Source organism: Natrix helvetica (genome assembly GCF_964273705.1).
Source record: "Natrix helvetica genome assembly, chromosome: 1".
Classification (NCBI taxonomy): domain Eukaryota; kingdom Metazoa; phylum Chordata; class Lepidosauria; order Squamata; family Natricidae; genus Natrix; species Natrix helvetica.
This window is the reverse complement of record NC_138548.1, coordinates 181,339,571-181,355,856: the sequence shown is the minus strand read 5'-3', so window position 1 is coordinate 181,355,856 and position 16,286 is coordinate 181,339,571. Positions and strand designations below refer to the sequence as shown.

Here is a 16,286-nt window from a genome sequence, read left to right as displayed (position 1 = left end):
ATTCCACTGTTCTATGATTGTTTAAATGTTTCCATATGTGTTTTATTCCTCCAATCAAAGATTACATGCTCAATATTACATTAATCAATCAGATATCAATATGCTGATATTTTAAAGAGGAATTAGTTATAATCAATGCTTGCAATATTTGTCATAAAGGCAGTTCTAATTGGGCAGTCTTTCTACAGAGCTTGATGTATATATGGTACATATGTGAACACGGGATTTCTTGTTGCAATTCATCTCACTGAGGGTAAAGATGAATTGTTGTACTGTCATACCCAATCAAATAAAACAAATAATTCTTACAGTTGGGGAGGCCATGCAGCTATAATACATTATTTAGCTGTAGCATCTGTTTCAATGGATTGCAAATATTAAAGGAAAGAAACTGAAAACCCTCATCATTGCAAGAATGTATTTTATTTTGTCTGGAGCAATAAAATAGACTGTTATCCCTAATCTCTTCCTGTCTCCGACCTCAGGTATCTGGATTCCAACTTATCTAATGTTAACATGTCTAGTAAAAGATCAAGTCACTGGCTTTTATGAGAATTTGTCTGGAGATGAGCTGCTTTGCACATTGCAAAAACTAAGTTAGCCATAAATTAATGAAATAATGGAAATAGTTTTAGCAATAGCAATAGTATTTGGACTAATATATTCTGCTTCACAGCCCTCTCTAAGCAGTCTACAGAGCCAGAATATTTCCCCCAACAATTTGGGTCCTCATTTTACCCATCTCAGAAGGATGGAAGGATGATTCGACCTTAAGTCTGATGAGATTCGAACTGCTGGCAGCTGGTAATCAGCAGAAGTAGCCTGCAGTACTGTATTCTAACCACTATGCCACCACAGTTTTAATTGAAGTAAGATGCTTTAAAACAGGCGTCCACAACCAGTGGGCTTTGGTCCATTAGCAGGCCATGATAGGACTGCAATCAGGCCGCGGAAACACCTGGAAAGTGCATGCGCATTCACACAAATGGAGTATGCGCACATGTGCTCGCCCACTGCTCGCACATGTGTGCATACTCCGTTTGCATGAGTGGCAAGCACACGTGCACATTCCTGGTGAAAATGGGGCTGTGTGTATGCACACGGGTTTGATGGCTGCTCACATGGAACCATCCCCTTTCCCCCCGACCTGCCGGTCCACAAAGCAGGAAATGTTGGGGAACTCTGCTTTAGAAGACAATTGTCTAAAAAACTACGATAAATAAATATCTTCCTATGTGACTCTGCAGCAATTCCTAGTATGATAACTTATTGTTTATTCCTTTGTTGTTTATTTGATCTATTTTTAAACAGGTTAGATACTAATCATCATTCTGAACTTTAGTTTCTTTTCTCCTCCCTCCCATGATTGACTGAATAATGAACTATAAACTCTTGATTTTTAGCAAAAAAAATGGATATGTGGATATGTAATAGGAGACAGACAAGTCATCACACAGAAGCTAAGCAGACTTCCAAAGAAGCAGCAACAAGCCCAAAAGGGAAAAACAACTGCCTTGGCAACACCAAGGGGAAAACTCACAAAGCAATACAAACACACTTTGACAATGTACAATCCAAGATTCATAATGCAAACAGCAAATCTTACTGTTTTGTGGTGACTCAAGGATGGGCAGATAGCGCTTTAAATGAGTAATGGAGAAAAGACCTTGCCATAAGCATTTTCATATATTAGTTTGACCATAATTATAAGAGAGCAAGAGGACCTTCTAGAAATAAGAGAATACAGAATGACAGAGTTGGAAGGGACCTTGGAGGCTTTCTAGTCCATCCCACCATCCAAGCATGAGATCCTATGCAATTCTGAACAAATGGCTGTCCTATCTCTTCTTTAAAAAGCCTCCAGCAATGAAGCACCCACAACTTCTGAAGGCATGTTTATTTGTTCCCACTGTCAGGAAATTTCTCCTTAATTCTAGGTTGAATCTTTTTTTGATAAGTTTCCATCCATTGCTTCTTGTCTTGCTCTCAGGTGGTTTGGAGAATAGGTTGACCCTCTCTTCTTTGCGACAGCCTCTCAAATACTGGAAGACTGCTATCATATCACCCCTACTCCTTCTTTTTGTTAGATTAGACATACCCAGTTGCTGCAACCATTCTTTGTGTGTTTCAGCATCCAACCCCCCAAAAGCAAAAAATAGATTGTCAATTTGTGCTATGTAAGATCCAGAGATCTTCCATCAGAATTGTGTTATTGCCTTTCCATAATTATCCAAATCATATTTTTAATCTGGCATGATAATATTTTAAGTTGACTTGTTTTATTGTTGCTTCAGTGCTAATTTGCAATTTAACAGTACAAATGTACTCCCAACTCTGTGAAAAATACATTTCAAACAATGGGCATCTATTGACTAGTACACGTGATTATAATCCATTCCAGGTGAAGCACTTTCTCAGTTAGTATTCACAAAATGTTTGTGGGCTTTGGAAGTTCAACCAATGCCTTTCATTTATAGTGCTACTGTAGTTTTCTTATTTCTTAGATTTTTAGACCGCCCCTCTCCCAGAAAGGGACTCTCTTTGATCTTCTTCATTGTTTAATTAGAAGCAAAATTAAGAAGGAAAGGACAGAATAGTTAATAAATGCCTTGAACTGGAAGTTTTCAGAGTGCCATTTAAAAACATCAAAAATTAGTAAATAGCAACTAAATTGCATTATAAACCTACAATATTTTGTTAAGTTATAAAAAGCATTTGTTAATTAACTAGAATTTCCTCTAGAGTCATACTTTTAGGAGACTTTTTATTAGCATGTCACAGCTTCACTACTGTCCTTCCCATAGCAAGGATTTCTCTGAGGTTGTGATGTTTTTCCTTACAAAAACAGCAGGGTATTGATGAGTGGTTTGAGGCTTTGCCCTCCCCCTGCCCTTCTCCCACTCCCCAGGGAATCTCATTCAAAGCAGTCAACCTAATTCCCCAACCCCCAATTACTATGTCAGGGCAGGCACAAACTCTAGTCTGCTGAGGAAGCCAGCACATTCCCATTTCACGCCACTATGATTAATGAATCTTGGCTAATGGTGTGAAAGTTTCCCCACCATTACAAACCCAGCCAGCCTGTGAAAATGAGGGGTGTTTAGTTTTCAAGCAGGGGAGGGAAACCAGGGCCTCTGAAGCTCATCTGAGCAACATCCTCCTCTTTGAAGAGAGCTTACTATGCTCCGCTAGATCTGAAAAACGTAAGGCTGAAAGTGCTTCCCTCACGTGCCCCTCCTGGCTTTCACACAGACTCTGTCCTTTCTCCCTGGATGCAGAGGAGGGAGTTCATGGTTCAGGGTTTTTATATTTCACATTTCTTTGCATTGGTGTAGATCACTGCTTCCCTATACCACAACACTTGGGTTATGCTGTCCTGAAAGACGTTTCATGAGAAAACATTAAATAGAAGGGAAAGGAAGGAACATCCCACTAAGAGACAACTGGCCCTTTGAAGTTCTGGAGATAAATTTTCCCACATGATGGATGGGAAGGAAAGGCCTATCTCTCTCTCCTTCCTTTCTTCTCACTGATTCTGGGCAGAATTAAAAGAAGGGAATGGAGAAGCAAGAAGACTTTCACGACTGAAGGCAAATACACGTATCCCAGGATAACATTGCAGGAGCAATCTGGGTTGGTGTACCCATTCTGGTGAAGTTCCCTGAGGAGTTCCAGAATGAGCCCAAAAACTCGGGAGACTAAACCTCTGGTCCCAGTGACCGACCCAGATTGGATCCTGCAAGAAGACCGTCTCCCCACTACCCCCAGCAACCTGTTTGCAGACGATTGCGTTCCTCATGGAGGAACACAGCCATTGTGAGCATGTTCATTGCTCATGGAAATGGAGAAAGTGGTCAAATGATAATGAATTTTCATTCCATGCATCAGCAAATAGGCTGAAGATAGATAACATCCTTATATACAGGTATAAAATCATACCTGGCTTATAGTGGGAAAGTTTGGAAACTCCTGGCCAAGTTTCTTCTGTCGGGATCCCCAATACCTTTCAAATGAGAAACAAAACTGAATGTATTTTCTAAAAACGTAGGTGTAGTCTTGATCCTAGTTTTCAGTGAGACGTCTGAAAAGAGGCCCAGCAAGCTTTGCCTTCCAAGAAAGAAAGAAATAAGTACTGTACAAAGCTTTCACATTTATCATTGGCTGCAGCTGTCAGAATGGTCAGCCAAAGTGCTCTTCCAGAAATCAAGCCTGCGTCTCTACAAGAGAAGGCATTCAGAAGCTGCAGACTGTCAGGATGAGAGAGGCTGCTTTGAGGTGAAAAGGAAAAGGCAGTAAACAAATCTTTTGACAGGTGTTCAAAACTTCATTTCACAGCATTGTTGGAGGACATCGTGGACCTTAGTACCACTGAAACTTAATTTGAAGACTCAAGTCTTAGGACTCATTCCGCAAGCAAATAAATCCATGCCAATTAAGATAAAATACCTCAAAGCAAGCATTTAGCTATCGATTGAATTAAGAAGCCAAACTAAGTTCTACTGTATAATGGTAAAATTGCAGCCACTGTATGTCTGGTTTATATTCTCAGAAAACTGAATACAATGAATTTATTTATTATGTATCAAGGCATCTCCTTTTAGTTTTTTGTATTTTGAAGATCAAACACACAAAAAGTGAAACTCCTTTTTTTCCTCTCTTTTTGAATTTCTTATATTCATTTTATAACAAATTCACAAGGCAAAGGGAGAGGCAGAAAGATACTTCTGAGCATCTAAAACATGAGATCTGTATTGATAAGGTAACACTTTGAAGTTCATTTTACTATGTTTACTAGTAAAATTCATTCTACTATGAATTTCTCAGATATATTGTACTATTGTACTCACTATCCAGATTTTCTCTAATTGGTCAAAGATATTGCTAACATCTGGAAACAGTGGTTGACCATGAAGCATCTCCACAAATATGCAACCTGCACTCCTGGAGAAAAATAATATTACCGGTAAGTCACATAGCCAGCCAGTACTGTTTTATACATATTACAAATATGTCTAATCCAAATCAAAACATAAGAATATAAAGTATAATTTTCATCATGCTTTCTACTAGCAACATATTATTGAAAATACTTTCATTTTTCATGACAAAATTTACATAAGGTAGCAGATACTTGAAATATTGATTCAAAAAAGAAAGATATTGGGGAATTTGTGTAAGAGACAATGTAAACTAGAATCAAACATATTTTAAAGCGTAAATTAAAGCAGTTGCATTAAAGCATATAATAGAGAAAACTAGATACAAAATTCTGCATATTAAAGTAAATTGCATACAATTTAATATGGACTTTCCAGAAGGTTCATCTTTCTCTCCGAAAAGAAAAAAAGAATCCATGAAAAACTACCACTCTGAAACTGGTTTGGATTTACATTGAATCCAACATTCCTAACTAAATGAGCAACATTTAATCTAAATATGCATGCTCATAGACTCAAAATTGCATAAGGTTAATAATCTAGCATCCTTGAGGCTGTATATATGATAAATAGCTAATATCCAGATCAGGAGTTAAATGGAGCAGAGCTTCTGCAGTCCATCAGATTGTTTTCTTAATTCCTTCAAATTATGAGGTGGCTCTTAAGCTCAGCCTGCAGGTAATGCCTTAGGCTCCATTCTTGATATAACACACAAAAGCTCAGGTAGCACAAAATTGTCACAACAGATTTCTTTACTACTACAATATAAGAAACACTAAGGTTTGAACTGCATATCATACTGCCCAAATATCAAGATCTCTGATAAAAGAGAAAGAGAAAACAAGTTTAGGAGGAAGAAGGAGATAAAACTTGCAGTTTTAGCTTTTATTAGGTGGGTTGCCGGTTTTACTCCTGGTTTGCAGCCCGCTCACACATGTGTGCGCTGTTCAATGTAAATTGTTCTTAGTGCATGCGCAGAACAATTTACAGTGAAGTGCGCACGTGCAGTCACTAAAAACCAAACTGGCAGCAGCCCAGCGGTGGCAAGGGAACCAGTTCAGGGACGTGGGAGGCCTGGGTCGCAGCCAGTTCTTCAACCAAGGCTTGAATTTCAGTATCAGTTCGGCCGAACCAGGAGCAACCCACCTCCAGAATAGGCAAAATTATATCTTTCAGATACTTTGCACTCTTGTTTAAGGTGAACAGATTTTAACATTGGTAAAGCGGGACACCATTGACCGGGTGGTGGTGGTCTTGATTAAAAATTTGGTCTATATCCTTGCACCCCTAACCCTTTAGGGAAAAACACCCCAGGGGTCTTCAAACCTGACAGCTTTAAGACTTGTGGACTTCAACTCCCAGAATTCCTCCTCCAGTCATGTTGCGGCGACATCTTCTGCGTGGATCTGCTCCATCTTCGGGTTTTTTCCACCGGGGGCAGGACTGCCGCTGAAGATGCTGACGAGCCCCCGCCACCACCAGAATAACTGCTTCCGCCTCCTCCTACTCCTCCAACAGCACCACCACATTTGCTGCCCGGCGCTGCAGCTGAGGTGAAGCTGCCAAAGGTCCCGCTGGCACCTCCGCCCATGGCAGCGGTGGCGGCGCCACCCCCTCCGCTCAGAGCACCTGAGCTGGGCCCCGCGTTACCCCTGCCACCTCCTCCTCCTCCACTGTGCTTTTGAGAAGCCGTGAGGCGTTTTTTCCTGCTCCCGCCCCCTCCGCCACCTTCTTAATGGCTCCCGCGGCCTCATGGCTCCTCAAAAGCACGGCGGAGGAGGAGGGGGCAGGGGTAACGCATGGCCCAGCTCAGGTGCTCCGAGCGGAGGGGGAGGCGCCGCTGCCACAGGCAGGGGCGCCAGCAGGAGCTTTGGCGGCTTCACCTCAGCTGCAGCGTCAGGCAGCAAATGTGGTGGTGCTGTTGGAGGAGGAGGAGGAGGAGGAGGAGGAGGAGGAGGAGGAGGAGGAGGAGGAGGAGGCAGCAGTTATTCTAGTGGCGGCGGGGGCTTTGGGGGTTCACTTCAGCCACAGCACCAGGCGCAAGCGGCTAGGACTGGCTGCCCACAAAGGACCTCCCCAGCTTGCTTTGCTGAATACGGGGCGACTGACAATAGTTTGAGTGGGCGCGGCCGGCGCAAACTACCATCAGTCGCCTCGCGCTCATCAAAACAAGTCCGGGGAGGTCCTTTGCGGGCAGCCAGTTCTAGCTGCCTGCAAAGGACCTCCCCTGCTTGCAGAGCCTGTGACAGTAGAAATCACTGCGGGCAGTTACAAACTGCTGCGCGGTGTTTTCTTGCCATGTGCACGGCCGCGCACCTTACCAAAAATCGGGACTTTTTTAAAACGCCGTGGGACGTGGGACAAATTATTAAAAATCGGGACTGTCCCGCCAAAAGCGGGACGTCTGGTCACCTTACTCTTGTTATTAACATAATGACTGTGGCTGACTGGCACTGACATTCCTTACACCATAAACTCCTCCAGGCCATAATAAATTGCTCTCCTATAATAATTAGTTTTAATTCTTCCCACATATTTACTTTCCTAAACACATCAGAAGACATAAGGGCTGTCATACACCATTCATTACATATTTAGTAACCCTTAAATTCATGACAACTTAAGGGCTGTCATACACCATTCATTTCCCTTCCCTCTTGGCATAACAACTCTGGATTATTGCAAGGTCAAATCTCACATTTATTCCGAGTTTCTATGGATAGTACTTGTGTTCTATCAACATTAGAACACACACATACACACAGTGTGAGACATTTGAATTGGGAATGCCTTGTTGAAGACTCTGCATGTCAGTCATGATCACGATTTAGCTAGAAACATAGAATAGTGATCAGAATGGCTGCAGACCAGGATTTTTTAAACTGATGCTAGCAATCTGGGGATTCTAAAGAGAATAGTGTTTTTCACCCCATCAAATAAAATACTTGTTTCCAGTAAAGTGGTAACTTAATGAGATGAAATATTTCAAAATGTAACATTTGACTTTATCACTTCATAAAGATGTATTTCTCTGTCAAATCAGTAAAGTTTGTAGGAATTCTGTAAGCATTAGGAGATCAGAAGAGCTAATCATAATCAAACTGTATGAAGTAGGAATTATAGAATTGCTTATGGAAAAGGTTGGGTGACCAGAATAAAATCTTTGGATTTAGTTTCATTTTTCTCCTAAACTGCTCTAATTACCACTTGGCAAGCAGTCTACTCTATTATAGACTACTCAAATTAAAACATGTCATTTCATTTGGGGGATGCAATTGATATTAAATAGTTAAATCTTTAAGCAATTGTGGGTTCAGAGGGGGGAAAAGAAAATAAATTTAATTCCAACTGATAATCAGGGTATGCTGTTCTTCATTGGATTATTCCATATTTTAAAATGCTCTTATTGTGTCTTCCATCTTTCCCTAAGAAGGGAAGGGATAAGTGGGTTGAGCTTCATTTCCTTCCTCTTAATGATCCAAACTTGTTCTCACCAAATATCTACATCTGATGAATAATCAGTGGCTCCAAGCAGAACATCAGGAGGACGATAGCCAAGTGTCACCACCTCAGCAGAGTATGTTTGGTTGGGGAGAGATTTAGCACGAGCAAGACCTGTCAAGGCAGAGGGGAAAAAGTCAGGATTTTTAAATCAGTCACAATTATCATTTTGACCCATTGTCTACAATAAACTGCAGGGCACAAACCACAGAGGTAATGTACTACAATTATTTTGCATCTTTTTGTTGTGAATAACCTAAAGTACTATCCAACTAAATAGAGCAGTTGATTTTTCATATATTTCTCAGTCTACCATTAATTATCCCCAATTTTTAAACTGATAACTATTTACCCTTAGCTGATTTAAAGACAGAAGAGCTTGTTCTTTGGCTCTGAATTTATAGGCCCAAGAAACTCATCTACTGAATAACTGTCTGATGGGGACCAGGTTATGACGAATCCGCTCGCACAGAGAGGGCCTCCTCCAGGTGCCGTCCACTAGACAGTGTCGGGGGGCGGCGCCTAGGAGTAGAGCCTTCTCTGTGGCGGGCCCAGCCCTGTGGAATGACCTCCCTCCGGATATTAGGAATACCTCTGACCTCCGCTCCTTTCGTATTAAGCTTAAGACCCACCTATTCCAAGCAGCTGGCCTGGCTTAACTTTGATTTAACCATATCGCTCCTGACGGGTTTTTATTGGGTATTTTAATTATATTTAATTATCTAGGGGTTTTTAAATACTGTATTTTAATTGTTTTATTTGTCAGCCGACCTCCTCCTTGTGTATGTCTCGGTATATGTCTTTGTTATATGTTTGTTTTGTCCACATATTTATTTCATATGTTTCGTTGTACGCCGCCCCGAGTCCTTTGGGAGAGGGTGTTGTGGAAATTGAGGACTCAAAGACCAGCTCTTTGCAATGCAAGAAAGTTTATTGCGCAGGTTCAAACAGCTAAAATAGCATAAGGGGGTTTGAACCCCGAACAGTCTCAAACAACAATCTTATATAGTCATTTTGACGTAAGCATATACGCAGGCATACATTTGCTAAATTGATAAAAGGAGAAATGGAAAAGTACAGAAAGAGCCGAGAATAAAAATACGTCAAGGAACATTTAACATCTGCGAGACAAACACGGGACTATCCCCTGTCCTAGGCAGATAACAGGATACACCCCTCATGGTCTGTCTGAACATACAGATAAAAATATAAATGTTATGCCTCATTGATCTCACCCTGCCTCTGTCTGCAAATATCTTTTTCCTTCACCAGTCTTTTGCAATGTTATAATGAACCAAAGTCTGAACCAAGATTCAGGGCCTGTCTTCCCGATTCAGGGCCTGTCTTCCCTCCTTCCTTAATCCCCCCTTTGTGACTCATCTGAGTTTCCCAGAAGAGTCACATATTCTTCCAACTCTATTGTAGGTCTTAAGTTCTCATATTCTAGCACAGCCATCACTTGAGCAGTTGCCTTTCTTTCTGCTAATAAAGACAGACTATTAGAGATGGTTCGAACAAAAATTGGCAATACACAAGGAAGTATCACACATCCTGCTGCAATCAACCCAATCAAAGCAACTATGGCCTGTAATCCTGGAAGCTTGGGAAACCATCCCCCAAACACCTCCTTCAGATTAAATCCTCGCCATATTTGAGTGGGATTATGTGTAAGTTGTCTAATTTCTGTAGTCAGCTGTTTTACCACCTTCCCTGTTTCATCGATTTGTAGGCAGCAGTTGGACAAATTAAACTTTCCACACACCCCTCCTTCTTTAGCCAAGAGATAGTCTAGGGCCAATCTATTCTGATACACAGCAGTTCTTATCTTATCAGTGGCTTCCGACAAAACATTAAGTGCTTTGTCTATTCTTACCCCTGCCAGATCCAGAACTGCCTGTAACCGAATGATTCTATTTAACATGTATATAGGGGTGCGGTACCCCCATGATCCATCTTCTGCCCATGTTGCTCTTCCATATGTACACACTATGCGTTCACTAGTCCATTTCTCATCCTCCTTATCATAAGCAGAATATTCTTTACAAGGGAAGTCTGTGAACACAGTTTGCACTTCCCTCTTTGCTCTCAATCCTACTTGTTCATATAAGGGGACTCCTAATATTTGTTTTGATTGAATTGGTAACAAAAAGAAGGATGGTTTTATCCAACCTAAGACACACGAACCTGACCAATTAAAAGGGAGTTGTTCATAAGCTAGTTTTCCACATATCCAATACATGTCTTTAGGAGCTACCCATTCATCAGCCGTCCGGGATGAGTTCAGGTAACCTAGATGTGTTCTATTAAAATGTTCAGGTTTTGTGGCATTACCTGGTGATGTCCATTGGTTATACTTTTCATTCCAAATTCCTAAGCAAATAAGTTCTCCTACATAATGTGTACCATTTCTAGCAAAACAGTTTCTTCCTACAAGATTAGTGGTGAGTGTCCAGACAATACCTTTTTAGCTGTTCCCTCTTTGTAATATTTCCTGCCTTGGAAAGATTATTATAGATCAATGGATGAGCCTCCAGCGCCTCCCATGGCCATTGTTCCCCCATATTAGTTCATCCACACACAAAACAATTCTTGACTGTAAGGGTTTTGGCCACTTCTTCGGCAAGCTCTACAAAAAGATTATTGGCTTTTGCGCTTATTAAAAGGGGAGTTTCTAATTTTCGTAGATTATCGTAAACCGACCATCCCAGGGATTTTACTTCACCTTCAAATACTTTCTCCACCTTTATAGTAAGATACGTTTTTGGATCTGATCCTGTGCCATCTATTCCAAATCCATAACTTACTACAGCAGGATGCCTTCGGTCCACTTCTAACTCTACTACATTTCCACTGCTTCTTCTAAAGGAAGTAATATACTTACAGCCCTTATAACCCCCTCCAGTATAATCACAGATGCACTCCCAGCCAGAACATTGGGTGTTTCCAGCACAGGGGAGCCATTGGTTTGGGTTGCCATAAGCCCAATTCAAGTTAGCGGAACACAAATATTTATGGTTTGCTTGGTAGGCTGTTACCCAAGACTCGTCTCCACAGGTGGAACCCCATCCTTTGCTCATGGCGATACATGCATCAAAGCTTATTCTTAAGGGGTCTTTTCCTCTTTCTAACTTTAGAGTATAATTGAGAAAATACAACTTCCCGTCACCTTCAGGGGTATTACGGGAGCCATATTTAGCCAATCCAGCATATATGGTCACATTCAATCGTATGGGAGTACTAGGGTTATAACAAATAATTTTTCCATCATGGTTGCACAAACTATACATGGTTTGGTTATGTATGCAGTTGACAAGCTGAAGCTTACAGTTTCTAGGTGATTGTGTGTGGTAGACTAAAGTGTTAAGAATGGTTCTCCCTACTTGTGCCTTTGTAATACAAGGAGAACAGGTATCAGGGGCCTCGGTGGAGTGAGGTGCCCGTCTAGGTGCTTCTCTTGGTGTAACATGAGATTTTGGTGCACGTGTTTGTGGGAAAAGTCTTTTTACGTGTGCTTTGGTGGGTGTTTGACGAGGGGGTGATTCAATGAGCCGTTGCAATCCTGATAACATAGTACCCCTTCTGTCCCATTACATCTTTTGTATATACTTAGACCTCTTCTCCCGGATCGAGCACAAGTGGTTAAGTCAAACCTGGTACATGTTTTTGGTTTCTTCAAACGAAAGAAGAGGGCTCCATCATTTAAACATTGAGTACAGGGTCCTTCCCCTAAAGGCCATTTTTCCCCAATACTTCGCTGTTTCCTTCTCTTCTCTATGCGGCTATGTTGTAAGGTACATATCCCTTTCCATCCAGGTTTTAACTGATTAATATGAGTAACCCGTTCCCAACCCCGAAATATAGGATCCCCACAGTCTAATATAATAGGAGGCCTTTCCTCTCGATATGAAGCATAGCTACACATTCCCTTTCTGAGCACATAGCCTACGTACTTGCAGAGGAGATGGTTTGTGTACTTCCGAGCTAGACAGGCTTCCTTGACTAGTTGATCAAATGCATGGGGGGCTTGACAAGGATGTGGTAAAATTTCATTCCAGCAATCTGGTGTAAAGACAAGAGGAGGATAGCCCCGGCATTGTCCATTGCCTATTACATAAGACTGGACAATACCTGGACGTTCCTCAGGCCTATTCCACTGTCCTAGATTCTGCACGCACACCGAATTACCTAACACCCTTGTAAATAAAACACTTACCCCCAACCAAACAATAGCACAAGTGAAACTCATCCTCCGTTGTATCCGGGTTGTCCGCTTTTTCCTGACGCCTCTGGATGGCTTGATTTACAGTAGGACAAGGTTTAAGTGTACAATAATATTTGTTATCTCTTTGACCTATGTATGGTGATAATGCGTCCTCTATAATTTTTACATCACATTCAATTCCACAATGTGAGTATGCAATACAATCAATACAATGTGTACAGCAACAACACCCACACTTACAATCACAAAACCAACACATATAGACTTATCCTATTTGGTTATATAATAAGCATATGTTAATAATATGTATGCTATACTAAGTATTACTTATCCAATCTTCACCCATGCGTTGAAAAGTCAGCTTCCCGGGGTGACTTTAGCAGGGGTTTCTTCTTTCCTCCAGGAATTCAAGCCACGTGATCTGTTGTTGGCCCTCAGGAGTTGGAGTGGGCAAGGGAATCAGAGGATCCACAGGCTTTGGAATACCACAAAATCGCTCACAACAGTAGTAGAATAATACTATCATTAGTGATCCTATTGCTAATATCCAAAGTTCCCACACCCAGCTTTCAAACATGTGTCCATACCAATCTTCAGCCGTGCTTGGGAACCAGCTTCCGGGTTGTGGTCCCTGCAGGGCTAGGTCCTCTTCTTCCGCCTTCTTAACACAACCTGGGTACACTTAACCTATTTACATACATAATACATATGATTTAAGTACGTTTGAATGTCAGTTTCGTAGGGTTTTGTGGTTCACCGACACGTTCCATCCCACATCAGCAGCTTTAACCCTTGTCCAATGAATCCAAGACTTGGATTCCGCTATTTTCACTGCCAATGGAGACACCATTATAACCACATATGGACCTTTCCATCTCCCTTCCAGCTGTTCCTTCTTCCAATGTTTTACCCACACATTATCTCCTGGCTTAAATGGGTGACATTTAGTCACTAGTGGTGGGAGGTTTTGTTCTTGAACATAATTTCGGAGTTTCTCAACTTGCTTATTTAATTCCTGCACCATTTCCATATTCCAAACACCCCCCTTATGTCCCAAATCAGGCCACCCTGCCAAGTTTCTTCTCAACAATGTAGGTGGACGCCCAAACATTAACTCATAAGGTGACAGTTTATGTTGGCGTCAGGGAGAACACCTGACAGCATACAAAGCCAATGGAAGGGCATCAGGCCATTTCAAATGACATTCCGCACAGATTTTAATGATCCTTTCTTTAAGGGTTCTGTATGTGATGTGCCCTATGGAACCTCCACTTGATCCCCACTGCGTTAGCCACCGCCTGGTTAATGTGATGGACAAACTCAGGCCCATTATCCGATGAGATATGGGATGGAAGTCCGAACCTAGGGATTATCTCTTTAAGGAGCAGTCTAGCCACCTCTCTAGCTTGTTTTGTTTTAGTGGGAAAAGCCTCTGGCCATCCGGTATACATATCAACCATAACCAACATTGCTTTATAAGGGCCACACCTTGGCATGTCTGTAAAATCAATCATTAAATAATCCATTGAGAGATATGACACCGGGATGGTTCCAGGGGGCAAGAGTGGTCCCTACCTCGGATTTACCTTAGTACATATAATACATTTGGCCACGACTTTCGCTGCTATTCCAGCCAGTCCATTAATGAAATAATCCCTACTCAGTGCGGTTTCTAAGGCAGTTTTCCCCATATGAGTAGTTTCATGTGATAGCTGGACCAATGTCCATGCTACTGACGTCGGCACATATATTCTTTTATCTGGCATCACATACCAACCTTCTTTTATACTAGCATGTGAATCATGAGTGGCCTTAATACACTCCTGTTGAGTGTATGTAGGCTTTATTTCTGGTGGGATCACTCCTAAATCCATTGCCGCATGAATTGCTAAATCAGGGGTAGGGCCTGGTCGTTTGGCTGCTTCTCTGACTTCTAAATCTGCTAGTCGATTTCCCTGGGCTATCCTATCGTCCCCCCTCTGGTGGCCTTTACAATGCATAACAGAAACCTTTGCAGGTTTATGTACTGCATCGATGAGGCGACTAATCAAATGTCCATGCTGGACATACTTCCCTGCAGAATCTCGAAAACCCCTTTCCTTATAAACTGCTCCATGAGCATGTGAGGTCAGGAAAGTGTACTTGCTATCAGTCCACACATTCAAAGTTTCTTTCTCTGCTCTTTCTAAAGCTCTTGTTAATGCCCACAATTCTGCCACCTGAGCACTCCACTTCCCTCCTATCGGTCCGCTTTCTACAACACCTTCATCCTCCATAATCGCATATCCGGCCACACGCTTCCCCTCATGCATATAATTGGAGCCATCTGTATACCAATAAAACTTTGCATCTTTCAAATGTATATCAGACAGATCAGAGCGAGTTGAATAAACAGTCTCCAATACTCGCAAACAATCATGTTCCTTTTCAGTCTCTGTAGGCATCAATGTAGCTGGATTCAACCTTACCAACTGTACTTGGGGATTTTCAATCAACATGGCTTGATACTTAGTCAATCTCTGGTTACTAATCCATAAATGTCCCTTATTATCTAATACTGACTGTACTGCATTTGCAATGTGCACATTGATAAGACAAGAAAATATTAGTTTGTTACAATCCTGTAACAACTCAGCAATCGCAGCCAAAACCTTCAGGCAGTGCGGCCATCCTTTGGCCACTCCATCCAATTGTTTGGATAGGTAGGCAACAGGTTGTTGCCACCTTCCAAGTTTCTGAGTGAGCACACCTAAAGTCATATTTTTGCTAGTATCTACATACAAATTAAAAGGTTTCCTCAAATTAGGCAACGCTAAAACAGGTGCAGAAGTAAGAGCTATTTTAATATTTCTAAAAGCATTTTTCTGTTCTCCTTCCCAAAGGAAAGGATCTACATTTGTTCCTTTAGTAGATGCATATAGAGGTGCTGCTATCAGAGCAAAGTTAGGAATCCAAATTCTACAAAAACTTGCTAAGCCAAGAAATCCCCTAAGTTGTCTTCTATTTTTGGGCTCTGCTATTGTTAAAATTGCTTCTTTTCGTTCTGGTCCTAGCGATCTGCGTCCTTGTTCAATATCATAGCCTAAATATCTCACTTTCTCTTTTACCAACTGCGCTTTCAGTCTGGATACTCTATAACCACAATCTAATAACAAATCCAACAATCTTGTGGTATTCTCCCAGCAAATGTCTTCGCATTGGCCTGTCACTAACACATCATCCACATATTGCAATTCTTCATCTTCACTCACAGACTTCCCCTCAGTGATTTCTGTTTTTGGCATAACATCTGCAAGTTTCTGCTTCCTACACACTGCTGGTGACCCCCCCCCCTCCTGCCGCAACACGGGGGCCTCACCACATCCTCTTCTTTTCACTAGCTACATTTTTCTCTGTTTTCTGACGTTTTGTTATACTCTCATTACAACAATTGTTACAATTCTTTTTAGATGTTTTACACTTATTTCCCTTCTGTCTGGCAATGCATAACCGCACCATTTCCGCCTGACATTATAAGAGCTCATCCGCCCTCTCTACCACAGTGATATGCCACTGATCTATATAGGGAAATTGATTGGGCTATTTCTCCTCATGTTGGTAAATCAAAAGCCACAACTGATTATAAC

At 41.6% G+C, this 16,286-nt stretch overlaps 1 protein-coding gene across 4 annotated transcripts in view; it reads right to left on the bottom strand.

Moving 5' to 3' along the window:
• CDK15 (cyclin dependent kinase 15) overlaps positions 1-16,286 on the bottom strand; it is a 39,464-nt gene that overhangs the window by 7,105 nt on the left and 16,073 nt on the right. For all 4 annotated transcript variants that reach the window (XM_081937914.1, XM_081937915.1, XM_081937912.1 and 1 more), the window contains exons 8-10: positions 8,432-8,552; positions 4,848-4,941; positions 3,940-4,003 (exon numbers count right to left, since the gene is read on the bottom strand). In XM_081937914.1, the coding sequence (XP_081794040.1) occupies positions 3,940-4,003; positions 4,848-4,941; positions 8,432-8,552 (279 nt within the window). The remainder of the gene's footprint in view (positions 1-3,939; positions 4,004-4,847; positions 4,942-8,431; positions 8,553-16,286) is intronic.